This window comes from Lolium rigidum, chromosome 5 (assembly GCF_022539505.1).
Source record: "Lolium rigidum isolate FL_2022 chromosome 5, APGP_CSIRO_Lrig_0.1, whole genome shotgun sequence".
In the NCBI taxonomy this organism is placed as follows: Eukaryota; Viridiplantae; Streptophyta; class Magnoliopsida; order Poales; family Poaceae; genus Lolium; species Lolium rigidum.
In genome coordinates, this window is record NC_061512.1 from 212,714,137 (window position 1) to 212,731,062 (window position 16,926).

Consider the following 16,926-nt stretch of genomic DNA (forward strand, 5'->3'; position numbering starts at 1 on the left):
GATGTCAGGGTGTTGGCTCTCTTCATTGACCCCCATCATCGGAGATGTAGGATTCGCGAGCTGTTGTTAGTTTTGGTGGCTTCGGTTCGATCTTTGTAACTCTTCTTGTAAGGTATTGTGAATAATCTAATAAAAAGCCGTGTGCATCCATTGGATGCAGAAGCTGGGGTGATATTTCCGTCATTTCAAAAAAAATGAAATGCAACATTTATATAAGATGACCATATACTTCAAAGTATGACCATAAAGGTATATCTTTCTTGATATTAGAAAGTTCACATCCAAGGATAAACTGAATCCTGCTATTTATGATAATGCACAACATATCAAATGGATGCTAGTCGCACCTAGATCATAGCTGCGGAGGAGCTCCATGTTGTGGATGGAGTGTCATGTCCTCAACATCCTCAGCACTCACACGTTCTGTCGCATGCTACTTCAAATACAAGAGGCTAGCTTCTCAATACAAAAATATACACATCAAGTTGCAAGACAAAAAAATAATATTATGATTTTTCTGGGGTACAGAACATATATGGATCTTCTTATTCAGGCTCACAATGATAACAAGTCGAGATAATACAAGAAACTCTAAAATGTAAGCTCGCCCGAGTAACCAAAGCACTGCAACAGCGCAGGGTTACATAAGTCACTCAGTTGGGTCTACGAAGAATGGATGGCTCATTGATTAAGAAAGTAGAAAGGCATGAACCTCAACCGTGGAGTCCTATTTCCTTTATCATACGATACCTTGTTTGTTCGAGATTTTATCTTTGGTATTATCTATACCTAGTTTGATCTCGTTACCGACAAACATATTAACTTATTCTTGTGATATCATATCCTCGTGACCTAGTCACACGCTTGCAAACTTCGTAGATACAATATCACTAAGTGGGCCTAGAGTATCTAACGGTCCTTACACTTTCCATGAATTATCTTTGTGGCTTGAACCTCAATGTCGAGTCCTATTCCCTTTGTCATACTTGTTTGTCCGAGATTTTATCTTTGGTATTCTTTATACCTAGTTCGATCTCGTTACCAACAAACACATTAACTTGTTCTTGTGATATCATATCCTCATGAACTAGTCACACTTGCAACCTTCGTAGATACAATATCATCGAGTGGGCCTAGAGTATCTAACGGTCCCTACACTTTCCACGAATTATCTTTAGCGCTTGAACCTCAACGTCGAATCCTATTCCCTTTGTCATACGATACCTAGTTTGTCTGTGACTTGATCTTTGGTATCCTCTATACCTAGTTCGATCTCGTTACCAACAAACACATTAACTTGTTCTTGTGATATCATATCCTCGTGATCTAGTCACACGCTTGCAAGTTTCGTAGATATAATATCACCAAGTGGTCCCAGAGTATCTATCCGTCACGCGGGTGGACAAATCCTGCTCTTGACACATATGCATCAACCCATCCCTTTGGAATACCTGAGCAACACCTTTATGACCACCCTGTGTGGCGGTTGATGTTGTCAAAGCAGTTGCCGATGATGGTGATTAGATATGACATCACGGTCTAAGGATTAGGTTACAATATTCTTCCTAGTATCGGAATGCTGGACTTTGTGACTGGATCACATTCCAATACTTTACATGGGTGTGAGTCCATCACGTCATTCATCCAACGACATGACTCCATTATTAACTGATGTTGTTGTCCATGATCAAGAAACCTTGATCATCTATTAATCAATGAACTATTTTACTAGTGACGAGGTTTTGTTACATACCACACTTGTACTAATGTTTGTGCTTAATAAACTTATAGCATGGCATAAAACTTATTATGAACATTGCATATATGACAATATTTTTTTATTTATTCTCCTCTAAACCACATATCCAACAGATCGATGCCACAACGAGCGGCATATAGGAATTGCAATCACGGTGGCGTATGAGCGCCCTGTAGGCGAGCCTAGCCAGGTGCAAAGGAGCACACCTGGGCGAGACGGCCAGGGAGACAGACCAGACAGTACAGCAAAAAATGTAGCCCAAAAGGTGGCCGACGTGTCAGTTTAGGGGCTCCCAATGTACCTCTACCGCGTGGGCCACGCATCTCATCAGTCATCACCACGGCCACGCATCGCCACTCAATAAGAACAAAAGCATGCCCCTAAAAAAAAGAACAAAAACACGCCCTTGGGACTCGGCAGGTCCGGCTAGGCGCCGCCGCTACCAACCCGGCGAACATGGGGAGTCCCCATTGTGACCGCGCGCCGTCTACAACACCACCGCAACCGCAAGATGGGGCGGCAAGCACAGCCGGCGCACCAATAAGTGCAGGGCACAATGAAGAAGCACTGATTCACAAGGTTGTGTAATTCTCCCAAATTTACTGCTCCTTCATTTCTTTTAATTTTTTCATACTTCATCATACAGTAGTAGAGCCCATTCGTATAGAAGGAAGTATCAGTATACCGCCATACTGGAGTTTATTAACAGCCGCAGAATGGAATACCTGAACGATTTACATTCAGAATGGCAGCCTCCGGCCCATGTATACATGCTTTAGCGTTTCATAGTTAAACTACCTAAACTATACTGTGTACAAGTATATCAGTATCTGGGATTTACCAACTGTTTACCCTGCCTCTTTCCTTCTTTCTTGGATGTAGCCCTCCTTTACTTTTTTTTTTGTTAATATATAAATGGTACTACTGCTAACTACGTTTCCTAGCAGGCTGTTCTTCTTTATACTATGTACAGTTCCAGATCAGGAAGAGAGAGGTCAGTTTGCTTTGCTTCTGTGCAAAAAATTCCTTCTTGTTTACCGTTACCTAAGGCTATGCAGATTAGAAGGTTTAGTGTTCTTCCTATCAGAAGTACTCCTTGTGGAAATGGAAGCGAGTCGTCGTCTTATGGCTCATCTCGTGCGATAGGTTCTTCAGTTCTTTGGCCAGCGTCGGTGCTCCACAGTAGAATACTCCTGCATGAATCAGAACCGTTCTTGGTGAGCAAAGTGGCTACGTAGTGTTGATTAATGGACATTACTTGGTTTCAGGAATATTGCTGACATCAACTGATGTAAATGAATATACTGCCTGAGTAAAGATCATACCAACTGTTGCGCTCGGGTGCTTAGCAGCTATCTTAGTAAAGACTTCCCTCCAGTTTGGTCTGGCAAAGTGTGTCCTCACCTGTGAAGTGCAGAACAGATGTTCAGTTTACAGGCAAGCAGAGATGAAAACACAAATTAACTGTCAGACAGTTCTGTATCGGTTCTCTCCAAGAGAAAAATAAACCTTCGATTTAATATTAAAGAAGTTCCTAGATGTTGGATATTGTGATCCATCAACTGAAAGAAAATAAGTTTGCTTACCCTGGTACCCGAGACGATGTCGACACCATGTTTAGCATGGTTCAGAGCTTGCACCATCGACAACAGAGTTGTCCGTGCATCGCGCTCCTCGTACACGCTCGTCAGATAATTGTGTAACTCGATGACACCCTGGTTAGAATTGCATGACGAGTAGTTCATCAGTAGAGTACATAAGATTGCCAGGCTATCACTAAAATGAAGGCATGTAAGGATGGTACTATGGCACCATAAACTCCTACCTTCTTGTCCATTTCAGCAACCTCATTCATCACTCCTTTGAACCATTCAAATGACAACGGCTCCCGAGTAACCCAGTAAAAATGTGCCCGGCTTGTTCTGTATGCTCTCTTCCTGTTGCTACTAGCTGTTGAGACGCTGAAGCTGTTGGCGCTGTCCTCTGACCTACTTGTTTGAGTAGTCTCCATTGCCAAGTCCTAATACATAGAGAAAATCATGTGAGCTGTAGGAGGAAGAAAGCATCTCAGGAAACTGTCAAACTGGGAACAACATCTGTCGAAGCAATACCATCAACTCGTCAGCTAGCTTAATATTATTAAGTAGGTCCCTCAGAATGCTTATGAACGGTGTTGCTCCAATTCCGAGGCCAACAAGAAGCAGAACATCGTAGTTTCTGAAATCCTGTGCAGGGGCACCGTATGGACCATCTACGAGCAACTTTGGTAAGCTGTGTCGCACATAATTAAAAGCAAAATCAGTTTTATGCCTGTCATGTATATAAAGCATCCATGGAAAGGGAGAGATTGGTTGACCTTCTTGGTTCTGCCGCACCTAACTCGCCAAACGAAGCTCTTCTGTTAACATGCGGTGAGAAGTAGTTCTCAACAAACGTACGCTTGAGTTCTTGCGTCCAGTCTCCCATGGTGCGGATGTGAACAGTAAGGTAGTCATCTCCAGGAGCTGAAGTGATGGAGAAAGGATGCCTGGTGAAGAAAAACAGAGCAGAAGCTGGTGAATTCTGTGTTACCCCATTCAAAATAAACAGAGCAGAAACAGAAGCAGAGTAGAAACTAGAGTAAGCAGAGGATACGCAAACAGAAGGCTACACATACCATTCAAATGGAGAGATCATCGGGCACTGGAGAAAGATATATTGGCCACTCCTATATCGAAATCCGTAGGGCTTTGACATTGTTATTGTCAGTACACTTCCAGGTAGAAGGCACACCTGAGTGAATCAAATTTATATAAGAGCATGCACTTGATTATCTAGTGTCATACCAGTAAACATATTTGTATGTACATCATTTCCTATATACATTTCACAACTCCATTTATAAAGAATCACTGTGTTATTAGTCACGCTAGTAGCAATGATTAAACCTATTGATTCAAAGAGTAAATATATGATGTTACAACGGTTAGAGAAGCACTCAGAGAATTAACTAATCAACAATCAACCCCAAATCATGGACTTGAAATATGAAAGTCATTAGAAAAGGACAGGCAATTTCCGAGGGACAGAGATGCTCGAGTAGAGGCTATATTCTACTGCAGATGTTTTGGTAGTGGCAATGCCATTTGCATCCCAGAAGGCCACACGACATTGACCATTTCTCTTGTCCACACATAAGATCCTCTAAGTTACTTGGCCATGTGATCTACAAGTTAACATGATTGATCCGAGAACTTGGAACTTGTAATGGATCAATAATTCGGAATTGTTTTCAGTTGTCGATGGCACTGTTTTAGCCCTACCACACCAACCAATCCATTAATACTAGTGCTATGTGTGTGAGGGCACTTGGTGCCCAAAGACCAGGTACAGTTATGTAAATTTTAGTATAGTGCTACATCTTTCTATTGATTTAATATTTGTCTGAAAGTGATGCATCGAAGAAAATTGCACGTAAATTTTAGTATAGTGCTACATCTTTCTACTGATTTAATATTTGTCCGAAAGTGATGCATCTAAGAAAATTGTGCCCCTACAAACAGCAGGAAATGAGCTATGTTACCTACTTACCTTTAGGATCTTGACAGGATGGGCGTTCGACCGCAAGGCCCGCAGCATCCGCTCGCCGACGTAGAGCACCAGCGGGACAGAAATGTACATCCACGTCTGAAATGACCAGGAGATCACAACGTTAGCGGGCTACAAACGTTAATCGACTCCATGTTGAACGCTCCAGACAAGAGCCAGCCGTTGCAATGATTGAACGTAGTGAACGTAGTGCACAAGTCATGGCGGATTACATACAGCACCGCTGTTTTCCACATGACACTGTTTTGAGAAGGAATTTGCACATGGTAATGCTCCAAACGAGACACTAGTATAGACAGTGTTCACCAAAATGAGGGGAAAAAAATGAAACCACTCGAGTTTGCAGCTGTCAGATTCCTTGGTGCTTGTGGAACGGGGTGACAGGGGAGTTTTTAATACTGGATTATCCCCACCAATAATATAATAGAGGAGCTTAGCTTAGTGAGCTCGTGCTGCTGCACCACTGACCAGTAGCTTCTGACACCTGAACCTTCCTAGCGTGCAAATGGTATTTACCGTGAAGTCCTACCTGCCACTGGCACTTAAGTTTGCAGAACAATTAAAATTCAGAAAAGGAAATCTTCGAAAAGCGACCGCAGATCATCGCAAAATGCGTCAGAAAACGCCCATTCCTTGTGAAATCTGAACCCAAGGTCGGCCCTCTCCCACACACACAAACTCGCACCAGACTCCCACTAGGAAATGCCCAACGGAAAAGAGAGAAAAGGAGCAGTGAAATTCCGTGCCGCACACTCGCATCGCATGGATGGATGGATTGCACGGGAAGTCTCACTGTCACACGATTCGAGGCTTCTCTCTTCGTCTTTTGCCTTTGGTCATCGGATCCGATCCCTAGATGCCATTGCCACCACCAGCACCCCATGACCATCCGCACCCCTTTACAACTCAGCTCCCGTTTGGTTTGGCCCTGGTAGCACGGCAATAATTTTTGCAACCGCACGGCATGTGACTGACAAAGGGACACGAGACACAGTTTCTTCGCTTCACATTGCTCTCGACTCTCGAGTGGGGGTCACTGATCACATCACAAAACACACATGACCCCATTTGCAAAGCAATCCATAAGCATTGCTAGTGCTCCAGAATTAGCAGTGCTCCTTGTTAATTCAGAGTTTGGTAGGAGATGGTAATGTGCACTAGCCCAGCCGAACATTAGTGGCATATGGGCAATGGGAGAAAGGTCGAAGGAATCCACATGTCCATGGACGGGAGTGAGGAGTTCGTGGCGAATGTGTGACAGGGGAAAGCGGCACCGTCCGGCCGGTCGGTGTTCTTCACGTCGCGGGCGGCCGGGGCAGTAGGTGAGCAAGCATTATACTATCTCGAGGGCCATGTGATCTGGGGTCAAAGGTAATGGCGCCTTTGACAATGTGGCACTCCAGATAGGGAGAACCTTAAAAATAAAGGCAGCCGTGGTATGTGCATACTCTATAGTATGCTGGTGCTTTGCTTCGGAGAACAGGGGAAGTTCCGCGGGGAATTCGTCGCCGTAAGCTTAAAGGCTAAGGCATACTAGTTCATAATCGATCACTCGCCGGTTTGTGCCGATGGATCATAATGTGAGGCGGTGGTAATTACGACTAAGATCATTGGATTGTGAGGTTGTCACCGCTGCCCCTCGTGCAAAGCGGGGTAAAGTCGGTGGGCTTTAGGATGGTGTCTGCTTGTTCATTAATTAGTGATGGATCGATCTGCCGCCCATGTCATTCAGTGATGAATGGATATCGCATGGGAGATTTATTTTGTGCAGTACAGTAAAGCAATTTGCGGCTATTCATGGCACTAGCACTCTATGCTGATGATCAGTTTAGGTGTATGTAGCTAGGGTCGCCTGTTTGGACACACCGATTCCAAATGAAGACCGCCCTGCTGTAAAGCGACCGTAGCTCTAGATCCACCAGCAAACGTAGGACCATGATCAGCAACAGAACCCCATCTCATCGGGTTTTCTAATAACCATGTTCCATCATAATGGTACACATGCTTGCAATAGTACCAGTACCATCTTAGCCGTGGATAAGTATATCTTAGGGTACTCTATATCTTTCCGTAGTCTACCCGGAAGACTATTGGTACGGCAAGATCATGGAATATGCCCGGCGACGTCAACATTGGCAGGGCTGGCAACCGGGATGGCTCGGCATCGGCAGTCAGCAGTGAGCAGCGCATGCAGCTGGATCCACTCGTCGTGGATCGGCCACCTCGAGACCGTCAGAGGTCAGACTGGTACCGACGCATGTCGATCAGTGCGTACGCGTCCACGTGGTCTGTGACATCCTTCACGGCCGCTACACACCTACTGCTACTGTCTCCATCTTCCGCTGCCTACCACACCTCTGAAGAACGCGGCCTAGAATTTATGAGGCGAGCCGGACATATTGACCCATGCCGATCGGGCAAGATTCCAAGAGGTTTAGGGCATCTCCAACGCGGAGACCCAAACCCAAAAACGGATACCACTTTTGTCCGTTTGGGTAAAAACGCGTCCCAACGCGCGGACGCAAATGCAAAACGGACGGCAATAAAGTCCGGGGCGACCCAAATCTCACGCAAATCTGGGCGGACTTTGCGTCTGTCCGGCTCGCTCGGGACAGCTCCGGACGTCCGTTTTTATCCGCCTGACCCCACATCTTCTCTCTCCCATGTCTTCTTTTTCCCATGGATATGGCCGGAATAGCTACCGGAGTTTGGCTGGCCTGGCCAACTGCCGCCGCCGCCCACACATGGAGCACCCTGGCGCCGAGTCCTCCTTTTTTTTCATCCCTACCGGAAGTTGCCGCTGCCAAAATGAGCTCCGGCGACAAAGCTCGTCGACGGCGACGCGCAGAGCGATGGCCAAGGGTGCGTGAACGGGCGGCGCCTTGCAGTCGAGCCACGAGCGGCCGCGCGCCTCGCCACGGCCGAGCCCAAGACGGCGGCGCGCCGCTCTGCCCTGGACGCCCTGAACACAGCGCCCGCGGCGGCGAACGAGGCCGTGCCCGCGGAGACGGGCGGCGGGCGGCGACGGGGCTGCGGCTCGCGGAGACGGGACGGGGCCGCGGCGGCGAACGGGGCCGCGCCCGCGGCGGTGAACGGCGAGGGCGCCTCGGCACGACGCCGGCTGCCCCGCGCGTCGCCATCGACGACGCCGGCCGCCCGCGCTCACCTCCCTCGAGCCGGCCGCGCGAGGCACGCGGCGGGGGCTGCGCCGGCCGCGGCGGCGCGCGGGCACGGGCGAGGGCGGAGCCGGCCACGCGCCTCGACGCCGGCCGCGTCGGCCACGGGCGGGCACGCACGGGCGAGGCGGCGGCGGCCACGCGCGGGCACCGGCGAGGGCGGAGCCGGCCACCGGCGGGGCCGCGGCTGGCCGTGCGCGCCGCGACGCCGGCCGCGTCGGCCACGGGCGGGGCACGCACGGGCCGTGGCGGAGCCGGCCGCGCGAGGCACGGGCGGGGGCGGCGCCGGCCGCGGCGGCCACGGGCGGGGGCGGAGCTGGCCGTGCGCGCCTCGACGCCGGCCGCGTCGGCCACGAGCGGGCACGCGCGGGCACGGGCGGACGGAAAGGGGCGGCGCCGGCCGCGTCGGGCATTCGCGGGCACGGGCAGGGGAGGACGCGCGCTGCTGCGGACTGTCCCCGGCCGTGCTGGAGCTCGCCGTGCCCGACCGCCGTGCTCCTCTCCAACTCCAGCGCGAGCTTGGGGTCGTTCCTCTTGCTCGTGCGTGGCCTAGGAGCAGCTGGTCACCACGCCGGGGCTGGAGCTCTCCACGACTAGTACTAGTACTAGTACTATTTGCAAGCAAAAGGAGGACAGCAGCGTTGGGGTCTGTACGCGACCCAAACGGACAACCGGATGTCCTCCTGTTTCGAGCCTACCCAAACGGACAAAAAAGGATGAAAAAGTGTGTCCGTTTAGGTCTCCGCGTTGGAGATGCCCTTACAGGGCGGTCGTCATGCACGGGCACGGCTCGGTGCCGGTTTGACCCCGGCGCCACCGACATCAATAGCCCCCGTATAGTACAGCTACCGCCACCGCCACATGCTGCAGCAGACACGGACCAGGATGCAGGATTGTTCACCGCTCCGTGAAAAAATATCCATATTTTTCTCCTTTCATTTCAACACCACACTCTCTGAGAGCATCCCCACTCGTGTGGCCTCCCCACGCCGAAATTCGGGGTTAATTTCGTCCGGATCGAACGTAAAATTGGCGTGGAGAGGACCAGTTTTCCAGCCGCGATCTCAAGCGAAGACGCCAATCTAAATATGAAAAACGAAAGCTTGACGAAATACGGCTAAAAACGATTGAATTTAGACTAAATTTAATGATATTTACTATATAGAGGGCGAAGTTCATACATAGAGGCCGAATTCGAATATATTTCGACTTCGGCCGGGGGAATACAAATTTAAATATTAAAACACGGCGCTCTACATGCCGAAATGGCGGTAGAAGGTGGCGCCGTCAGCGCCTGGCTGCTGGTGCCCTGGCCGGGGTCTCCCCACCAGCCACCGTCGCGTGGCGGGGACGGCGAGGGCTTGTACAAGTCGTCGTCGGACTCCGCCTCGAGGTCGATCACAGGGACGGGGGCACCAGATGGAGGAGTCGCAGGCCGGCGGTAGCGAGCGACCTCCTCGAGGAGCCGAGCCTGCCGCTCCGCCTCCTCCTTCTCCCACTGCTCCCTCGACCAGGCGGGCATGGCGTTGTCGGCCGGGGACGAAGTCCTGGAGGGACCTCGCCATGACGGCCTCGAGGATTGCGTCGTCCTCGGCGTCGTGGACCTCCTCCACCTTCACCTTCACCGGCTTGCGCTTCCGCTCGCCGGAGGTGTCTGGTTCGCGCTTGGGGCGGAGGTCGTCGATGGCTCGCGAATGACGATCCCGACGCCGCTGCGCGCACGGTTGCTCGGCGGGGAAACCGGCTCCTGTTTCACCGGCGCCCATGACGGCGCCGACCTAGAACTCGGCGTCGACCTCGACGCCGAACCGGATGACGAGGAGCTGGCAGCCATGCGGCATGGCTGCCAGCTACTTCCCCGGTGGCGGCTGGCCGATGCCCTCAACGGCGGGGGCATCGTCAGAACGGGCGCGTTGCCGCCCTCGATGTGCTCGATGACGGCCTCAAGCATCCGGCCCGGCACGCTCCACCAACGCTGGCGTCCCGCGGCGTTGTTGCGCGGAGGCGGAGGCGGCGAGCCATCGTAGGAGGCGAGCTCCTGCTCCCACCGCCGCAGGAAGTAGGAGTTCCACCTCGTGTAGTTGTCGGGGTGGTAGCGTGGCTCGGCGCGCTCCTGGTCCGACAATGTTAGTCGGACCTCCTCGATGGCGACGTCGAGGGTGTGGCCCTAGGGCGGCGGCGGGATTGGCACGCCGCCCGCACTTAGCCGCCACCCGCCGCCGAGAGGCCTCGTGTCCGGCGGGCAGGGGTACCCCGCCTGGTGGAGGAGGTGTCCCTCCCACGCATGGAGCGACCGGCGGGAAAAGTCGTTGTTGGCCGCGCCGTCTTGCTCGTTGAACGCCATGGATCTTGCCGAGGGAAGAGTGGTGCTATGCGTTGCGTCGAGCGGGGTATTTAGGCGGGGGCTGGACCCGGCGAATTAATGCCGCGTGGATGCTACGCGTCCGCGGCGAGCTGACCGGCGGCAGCCTTAACTGCGCGCAGAAGACGATGTGTGTGCCGCTGACCGGCTGGGTCCACCTTTGCGGCGAAGGCGAAGCGAAAGCGCGGGAGAGATTTCTCGGCGTTTCGCGTGCTTTCGCTTCGTCCGGACTCCCCGAGCGCGCCCCGGTAGGACGGGGTTGGCGTGGGCTCGCTGGATTGATGAAGATCCAAATCCGGAGGAAAACGAGGAACCGGGAGCGCGGCTGAGCCATTTTTCGCCGTTCGGATGGAAAAATAGTCGCTCGGGGGCCTCGTTGGGGAGACGAGTGGAGATGCTCTGAACATTTTCTTTTTTTCTGGCGCGTGGTTACTGTCAAGAGTAACGGCAAGAAGATCTTTTCATGTGGGTGTGCGCGAGAGCGCGTGAGATGAGGGAGCGTGACACCCATCGATGGCAACGTAAAGCAGCGGCAGAGAAGCAACCAAACCCCTCGAAAACGGCCTTCCCAAAATAAAGCGATCGCGCACGGGCACAACCAGCGGCGAGAGCGCGAGCACCTATCGCCATTCACCTCGTCGGTCGACAGGCCAGGCAAACCGGAAAACCGTCGACCTCGATCGCGAGCGCCACACGGCCCGCCCCATCACATCAAGCAACAAAAGCTACTACTGTACTACCGAAAACATCAATCAAGCAAAGAAAAGTTACAGAGGACACGTACCGTTTTCTCGTACCAGCGCCGGACGAGGAAGAGGAAGTAGCCGTGGACGAGGAGGAGCGCGTAGACGATGCCGAGCAGATGGTGCGAGTACCAGAAGGCGTTGAACCCGGCGAGCCGGTTGAGCGGCGCCGGCAGCCGCGACGGCGCCGAGGACGCCGCCTTCTCGCCCTTGCGGAAGGGGTGGGTGGCGAGGGTGAAGGAGACGGTCATCAGCAGCAGCATCGCGATCCCCGTCATCCCCTCCACGCCGGAGACGAGGCCCGCGTAGGAGGGCTTCTCGGCCCCGAACGCGCCGGCGACGAGCCGGTACTCCTCGGGACCTGACGCGATCACCCGCGGGAAGTCGCACGCCAGATGGTTGCCCGCGTGCAGCGTGATGCCCACCACGATCGCCGTCGCGATCATCTGCAACAACACAAACGGAACGTTATTTTCGTACAACGAGAGTGATGCACTGTGAGTCTGTGACAGTGAGCGTCTGTCGGCCCGTGGACTTTTCTCTTGGAGGACGGACTCCGGGTTTACTGGCTTCAGTTCTGGAGCTTTGGAATTTTCCTCTTCCTGGAGCAAAATGATTGACCGCGCGGCTTGGACTGACTGACTGACGAGCTGGTGCGTAGCACGTTTCCACTACTCACACTGTCCACTCTCCAGTAGGATTACATGGCACAGGGTAGAGTGATGGAAGGGGTCGAGCTACCACATGGGGCAGTGTCCATGGCACACATGAATACATGATCCATCCAGCTACGCCGGTGCTCCGCGCTAGGGCCAATCATTGCGCGCCACGCTCCGCCGCCGGCGGTACACGACACACCAGATACCACCGCGCCGCGTCGCCGACGGCGACGCCCGAACCACCAACTCTGTCAGTCTGACCATGGTAACTATAAGCGCGTTGCCACATCGAACGGCACGTACCTTGTGGAAGGTGATGTTGTCGTCGAAGGGCACGAAGAAGCGCGCCCACGACGAGCGGAGCCAGGTGAGCGTGTTGCGGCAGACGGGGAGCAGCACGAGCGCCATGTTGAGCTTGAGCGTCTCGGCGGCGCCCTTGGCCGTGGGCAGGCAGTACCCCATCACCTCGAACCCCGCCGTGCGCCGGTACTGCACGAACTTCCACACGAACAGCGCCGCCATCGCCGCGAACCACAGCGCCAGCACCCACGCGCGCCGCCAGTTCTCCTCCGCCGCCACGCGCACGTGCGACGCCGCCCTCCGAACGCCCCGGCCCAGGCCGAGCCGCCGCGCGCGCATCCCGCCGCCCCACGTCGTCGTCTCTCCGTTTTCGACGTCGTCTTCTGCTCCTCCTCGGGCGGCCGGGAGGGCGCCGCTGACGCCGGCGCCGAGGTTCTGGCTCCACTGCGCGCCGCTCGCCGTGCTCAGCGGCCGGCTGTAGTTCATGTACGTGTCGCGCTGGAGCAGGAGCGTCTCCAGCTGCCACAGCTGGCGTTCCACCGAGGCGAAAAGACAGCCACACGTGTCACCATCCACACAGAGTAATAGCTACTAGCAGCATACGTAGACTAGAACTAAAACAGGAACGCACCTCAATGTAGCCGAGGTTCTCCGGGTCCAGCTCCTCCATGATCAGCGACGCGTACTCCTCCGCCTGCTCCTTGAGCTTCGCGAGCTTGTTCGCAGACGCGCTCAGCACGATCAGCTGCATCATCCACCGAAAAGATTCATCACTCAGTAATTTTTATTTATTTTTTACTTGGGAGTGAAGCACAAGCAGCAGCTGCTGCTGCAGAGCACGTGATACTGAAAGTAACAGCTAGTACTAGCCCTGATTATTTGTTACTACAAGTCCCGGTAGTCACAACTGTGCGCCCACAGGAAGCTTCTGCTAACGTTAATGGAGGAGTGTGGAAACTTTAGTTAGCAAATGAAGTGTTTAAGCAAGCAAACAAGTCACCTCCTGTACTTCCTCCCTCGTGATCCTCCCGTCCACGTTGGTGTCCACCCTGAATTCCGGGCCAAAAGGACAAATTCGCATTGGTGATCGGCGGAGAAAGAAAATCAACAGAGGATGGATAGGATTCAGTTTCAGAGTTTGTGGGCGCGTACATGTCGAAGAAGATCTGCAGGCGCGCGTCGAAGCTCTGGTCGGAGATCTGGAGCCAGAAGTCGTAGAGCTCCTCCTTGGTGATCCGCTCCAGGCTCTGCCGCCGCCGCCGCGCCAGCGCGTCGAAGATGCCCTCCGCGAACTCCTTGGAGTCCACCATTCCTGATGATCGGTCGACCGATGGAGATACGCGGGGTTAATTGTCGGTAGAAGGATAACAGAGTACAGAGCAGGAATGAACAGAGTAGGCTCGCGGCAGCAAAATGGATAGGTAGGTACCGATGCAGTCGCCGAAGTCGTCGCGGGAGAGCAGCCCGTCGCGCGCGAGCTCGTTGAATCGGTCCTCGACGCGGCGCCAGAGCTCGGCGGCCTCGACGGAGCCCGTGGTGCGGCTGATGAAGCGGAGCCCCTTGAGCGCGCGCTTGGCGCCGGCGCGGGACCGGTTGACGCGGGCCTGGATGCGGCGCCGCTCGCGCGCAGCCATGGCGGCCTCCCGCTGCAGCTCGGCGGGCGTGGGCGCGCGGGGCGAGGGGGAGGGGGCGGGGGACGGGGACCGCAGCCACGCGAACTTCTTCCGTATCCGGGACGACGTGGAGGAGCAGCGGCTGAGCGCGGCGCCGAGCGGTCCGCTGGGCGGCTCGGGGGTGCGCGGCGGGATGGCGGCGCCGTAGAGCGAGGCGGTGGTGGGCGTGACGCTGCGCACCACCATGGACTCCTCGTCCAGCTCCAGCATGACCTCCACCAGGTCGCCCTGGTCGGCGAGGAATGCCGGCAGCATGCCGCCGCCGCCGGCGCCTGCGGCGGCGGCGGCGGCGAAGAACTCGTCGCCGTAGGCGGTGGTGTAGGACTCGTTGTCGGAGGTGTCGGTGTTGGTGGTCTGGTCGTCGGCGAGGAAGTCCGCGATGCGGCGGTGGCCGGCCCGCCGCGCGTTGCTCCCGCGCGACGGCGTCCACATGGCCGCGCCCCGCTCACGGGCGCCAGAGAGGGAAGGAGGAAGAAGGAGCCGACTGAAGAAGAAAAAAGTATGTAGCTTTGGGTGGGGGCAGCAATGGTGGTTGCGTCCTCCTTCCTGTATATGATACGCAATGGCTTTGCTTGCTATCCCTTCTCCTCCCCGTACCCGACTACCCGTCGCTTCCCGTGGGCTGGCTGGCTTCCCTTGTCGTACGCACGCCGGTGATCACCACCTCCCCGCCCGATCCCCTCTACTGTTTCTACCCTTCTCCCACCTCGCGCTTTGGCTGTGGCCTCTCGCGGGCGCGGTGCTCGCTTGTTGCGTTCCGCTTTATCTTGGTTTATATACGTACAAAATGGACGAAAATGGTGAATGGAACCTGGGTGCGCGCGCACCCATTTACGAAAAGTTCAAAAAAATGCTATTTAAAAGTTTCCAAAAAATGTGAAGTAAATTTTTGCATATATATATTATGTTGATACTTACTCGTGTGTGTTTTCACAGAAAAATACCATTGTGTGTGACCTACACTAAAATGACAAAATGCAAATTCCTATTCCTGTGAATAGTACAAATTCCTGTTCACTATTCTCATTTGGACATTTTGTCATTTTTATGCAGGCCACACACAATAGTATTTTTTCGTGAAAACTCACACGAGTAAGTATCAACATAATATGTACATGCAAAATTTTACTTCACATTTTTTTGAAACTTTTAAATAGCATTTTTTTGAAATTTTCGTAAATGGGTGCACGAGCACCCATGTTCCATTCGTCCGGGTCGCAAAATGGAGCCTTTTTTTGCGTCTTGCATCCGGCCGTTGCTGCGGTGCTCGTCGCCCCAGAAACGAGCTGGGGGCGCCACGGGTTCAGCAGCAGGGTTGTTGGTGCTCTGCTCTGCTCTGCTCGGTGCGGCGGCAACCCGCGTCGCGTGGGCGGACCGCGTACAGAGTAGACCTCTCCTCACCGGATCGATCAGCTCAGATGCTTCCAAACGAGTAAACATGAAGTGCGGTAGACGGCTGCGGCTGGTGACCGCCGTCGGGTCGACCGTCGTCAGGGCTAGGCTGGCAGGAGAATAGGGGGAAATGTTGATTTGAATCGATGACTCTATTTATCTTTTAGAATTGTTTTTTCAACAATGCAAAAGATTTGGAGTAAATTACATAAAATACCACATTTGGGGCGCATTTCACAGGCTAGTACCACTCATGGGACAGCTCGTTACAGATTGCGCAGAAATTCCCACATTTATACCTGGCCGTGCGACCGGTCGGAACAAGTCGTTCAGTTCTTCCCCTCTCTTTATCGCTCTGGTCTGTCGCTCTCGCGCCGCCGCGTCGCTGCATCTCCACGCTGCCGCATCACCATGCCGTCCTGGGATGATGGAGAGATCAGCGACGACAGCTTGCTGTCGGAGTTCGCTGATGGCCACGACCTCAATCCTCGTCCGTCGGTAAGTAGAGGGTTAGGGTTAGGGTTTCGGTTGTCCGATTAACGTTTTTGTTCGGAGGAGCTTCGATCCGTTGATGGTTTGCAACGTTTTGCTTCCTATACCTTTGTTTAGATCCCAAAGAACCATCCTAGAGCCAAACTTCACTGGTTATGGTGACTCCGATTTTAGGTGCAAACATGACATGCCCATGTACAGATATGTTTGCTATGAAGAAGAGAACACTGGGAGAAAATTCTTGGGATATGGATGCAAGGTAGGTTAATTGATCTGTAGCTACTGCTTACTGGTACTTGCCATTGCTCTATCACAGTGCCTTTACTTAGGGGTATTAGTGGTACATATTTAGCTAGTGCTTTAAATATTTTGTATCAATGTTTAGGATGATGCAATGTGTGACAAGTATCATTGGGTAGATGGTCCATGGTCAGTTGAATTGAAGCAAGCTTTGTGCAGCTTTGGCTGCAGTATGAGAATGAGAGGGACTCAAGAATCCATGGCAATGTGGAGTATGCAACTAAGAATTACCAGTTGGTTTTGGCAAAGAGGGATTTAGAGAAGAGGAACTTGGAGTTGCATAAGCAGTTGGGCAATGCTTTGGAGTATGTTGCAGAGGTAACCACTGATGACTTGGAGCCTGAAACTGCAAGGAGGCAGAAGGCAGAGCAGGAAGTTGCAAGTATGAAGGAAGAAAGGAAGAAAATGGAATGCTCTATTGCTACTTTGCTTGAAGAAAAGAAGAATCTGGAGTGCTATGTTGCATGATTGAATGGAGAAAA

The 16,926-nt window shown here is 53.2% G+C and overlaps 1 protein-coding gene across 1 annotated transcript; it reads right to left on the reverse strand.

Annotated features, from left to right (window-relative positions):
* Positions 1-2,492: 2,492 nt before the first annotated feature.
* Positions 2,493-14,692, reverse strand: LOC124652577 (respiratory burst oxidase homolog protein E-like). Its single transcript, XM_047191613.1, has 14 exons — positions 14,017-14,692; positions 13,740-13,899; positions 13,588-13,636; positions 13,219-13,332; positions 12,591-13,115; positions 11,670-12,074; positions 5,330-5,425; positions 4,416-4,531; positions 4,116-4,286; positions 3,871-4,030; positions 3,585-3,779; positions 3,346-3,474; positions 3,085-3,163; positions 2,493-2,952 (listed from the first exon to the last, which is right to left on the reverse strand). The coding sequence occupies exons 1-14, from the start codon at positions 14,690-14,692 to the stop codon at positions 2,843-2,845; spliced, it is 2,985 nt and encodes a 994-aa protein (XP_047047569.1). The 3' UTR covers positions 2,493-2,842.
* Positions 14,693-16,926: the final 2,234 nt, after the last annotated feature.

Coding starts and splice junctions, on each gene's coding strand:
- LOC124652577 (XM_047191613.1), bottom strand. CDS start 14,692: ATGTGGACGCCGTCGCGCGGGAGCAACGCGCGGCGGGCCGGCCACCGC. Junction 13,900..14,016: donor CGACTTCGGCGACTGCATCG/GTACCTACCTAT, acceptor ACCGATCATCAG/GAATGGTGGACTCCAAGGAG. Junction 13,116..13,218: donor AGAACCTCGGCTACATTGAG/GTGCGTTCCTGT, acceptor GTGGAACGCCAG/CTGTGGCAGCTGGAGACGCT.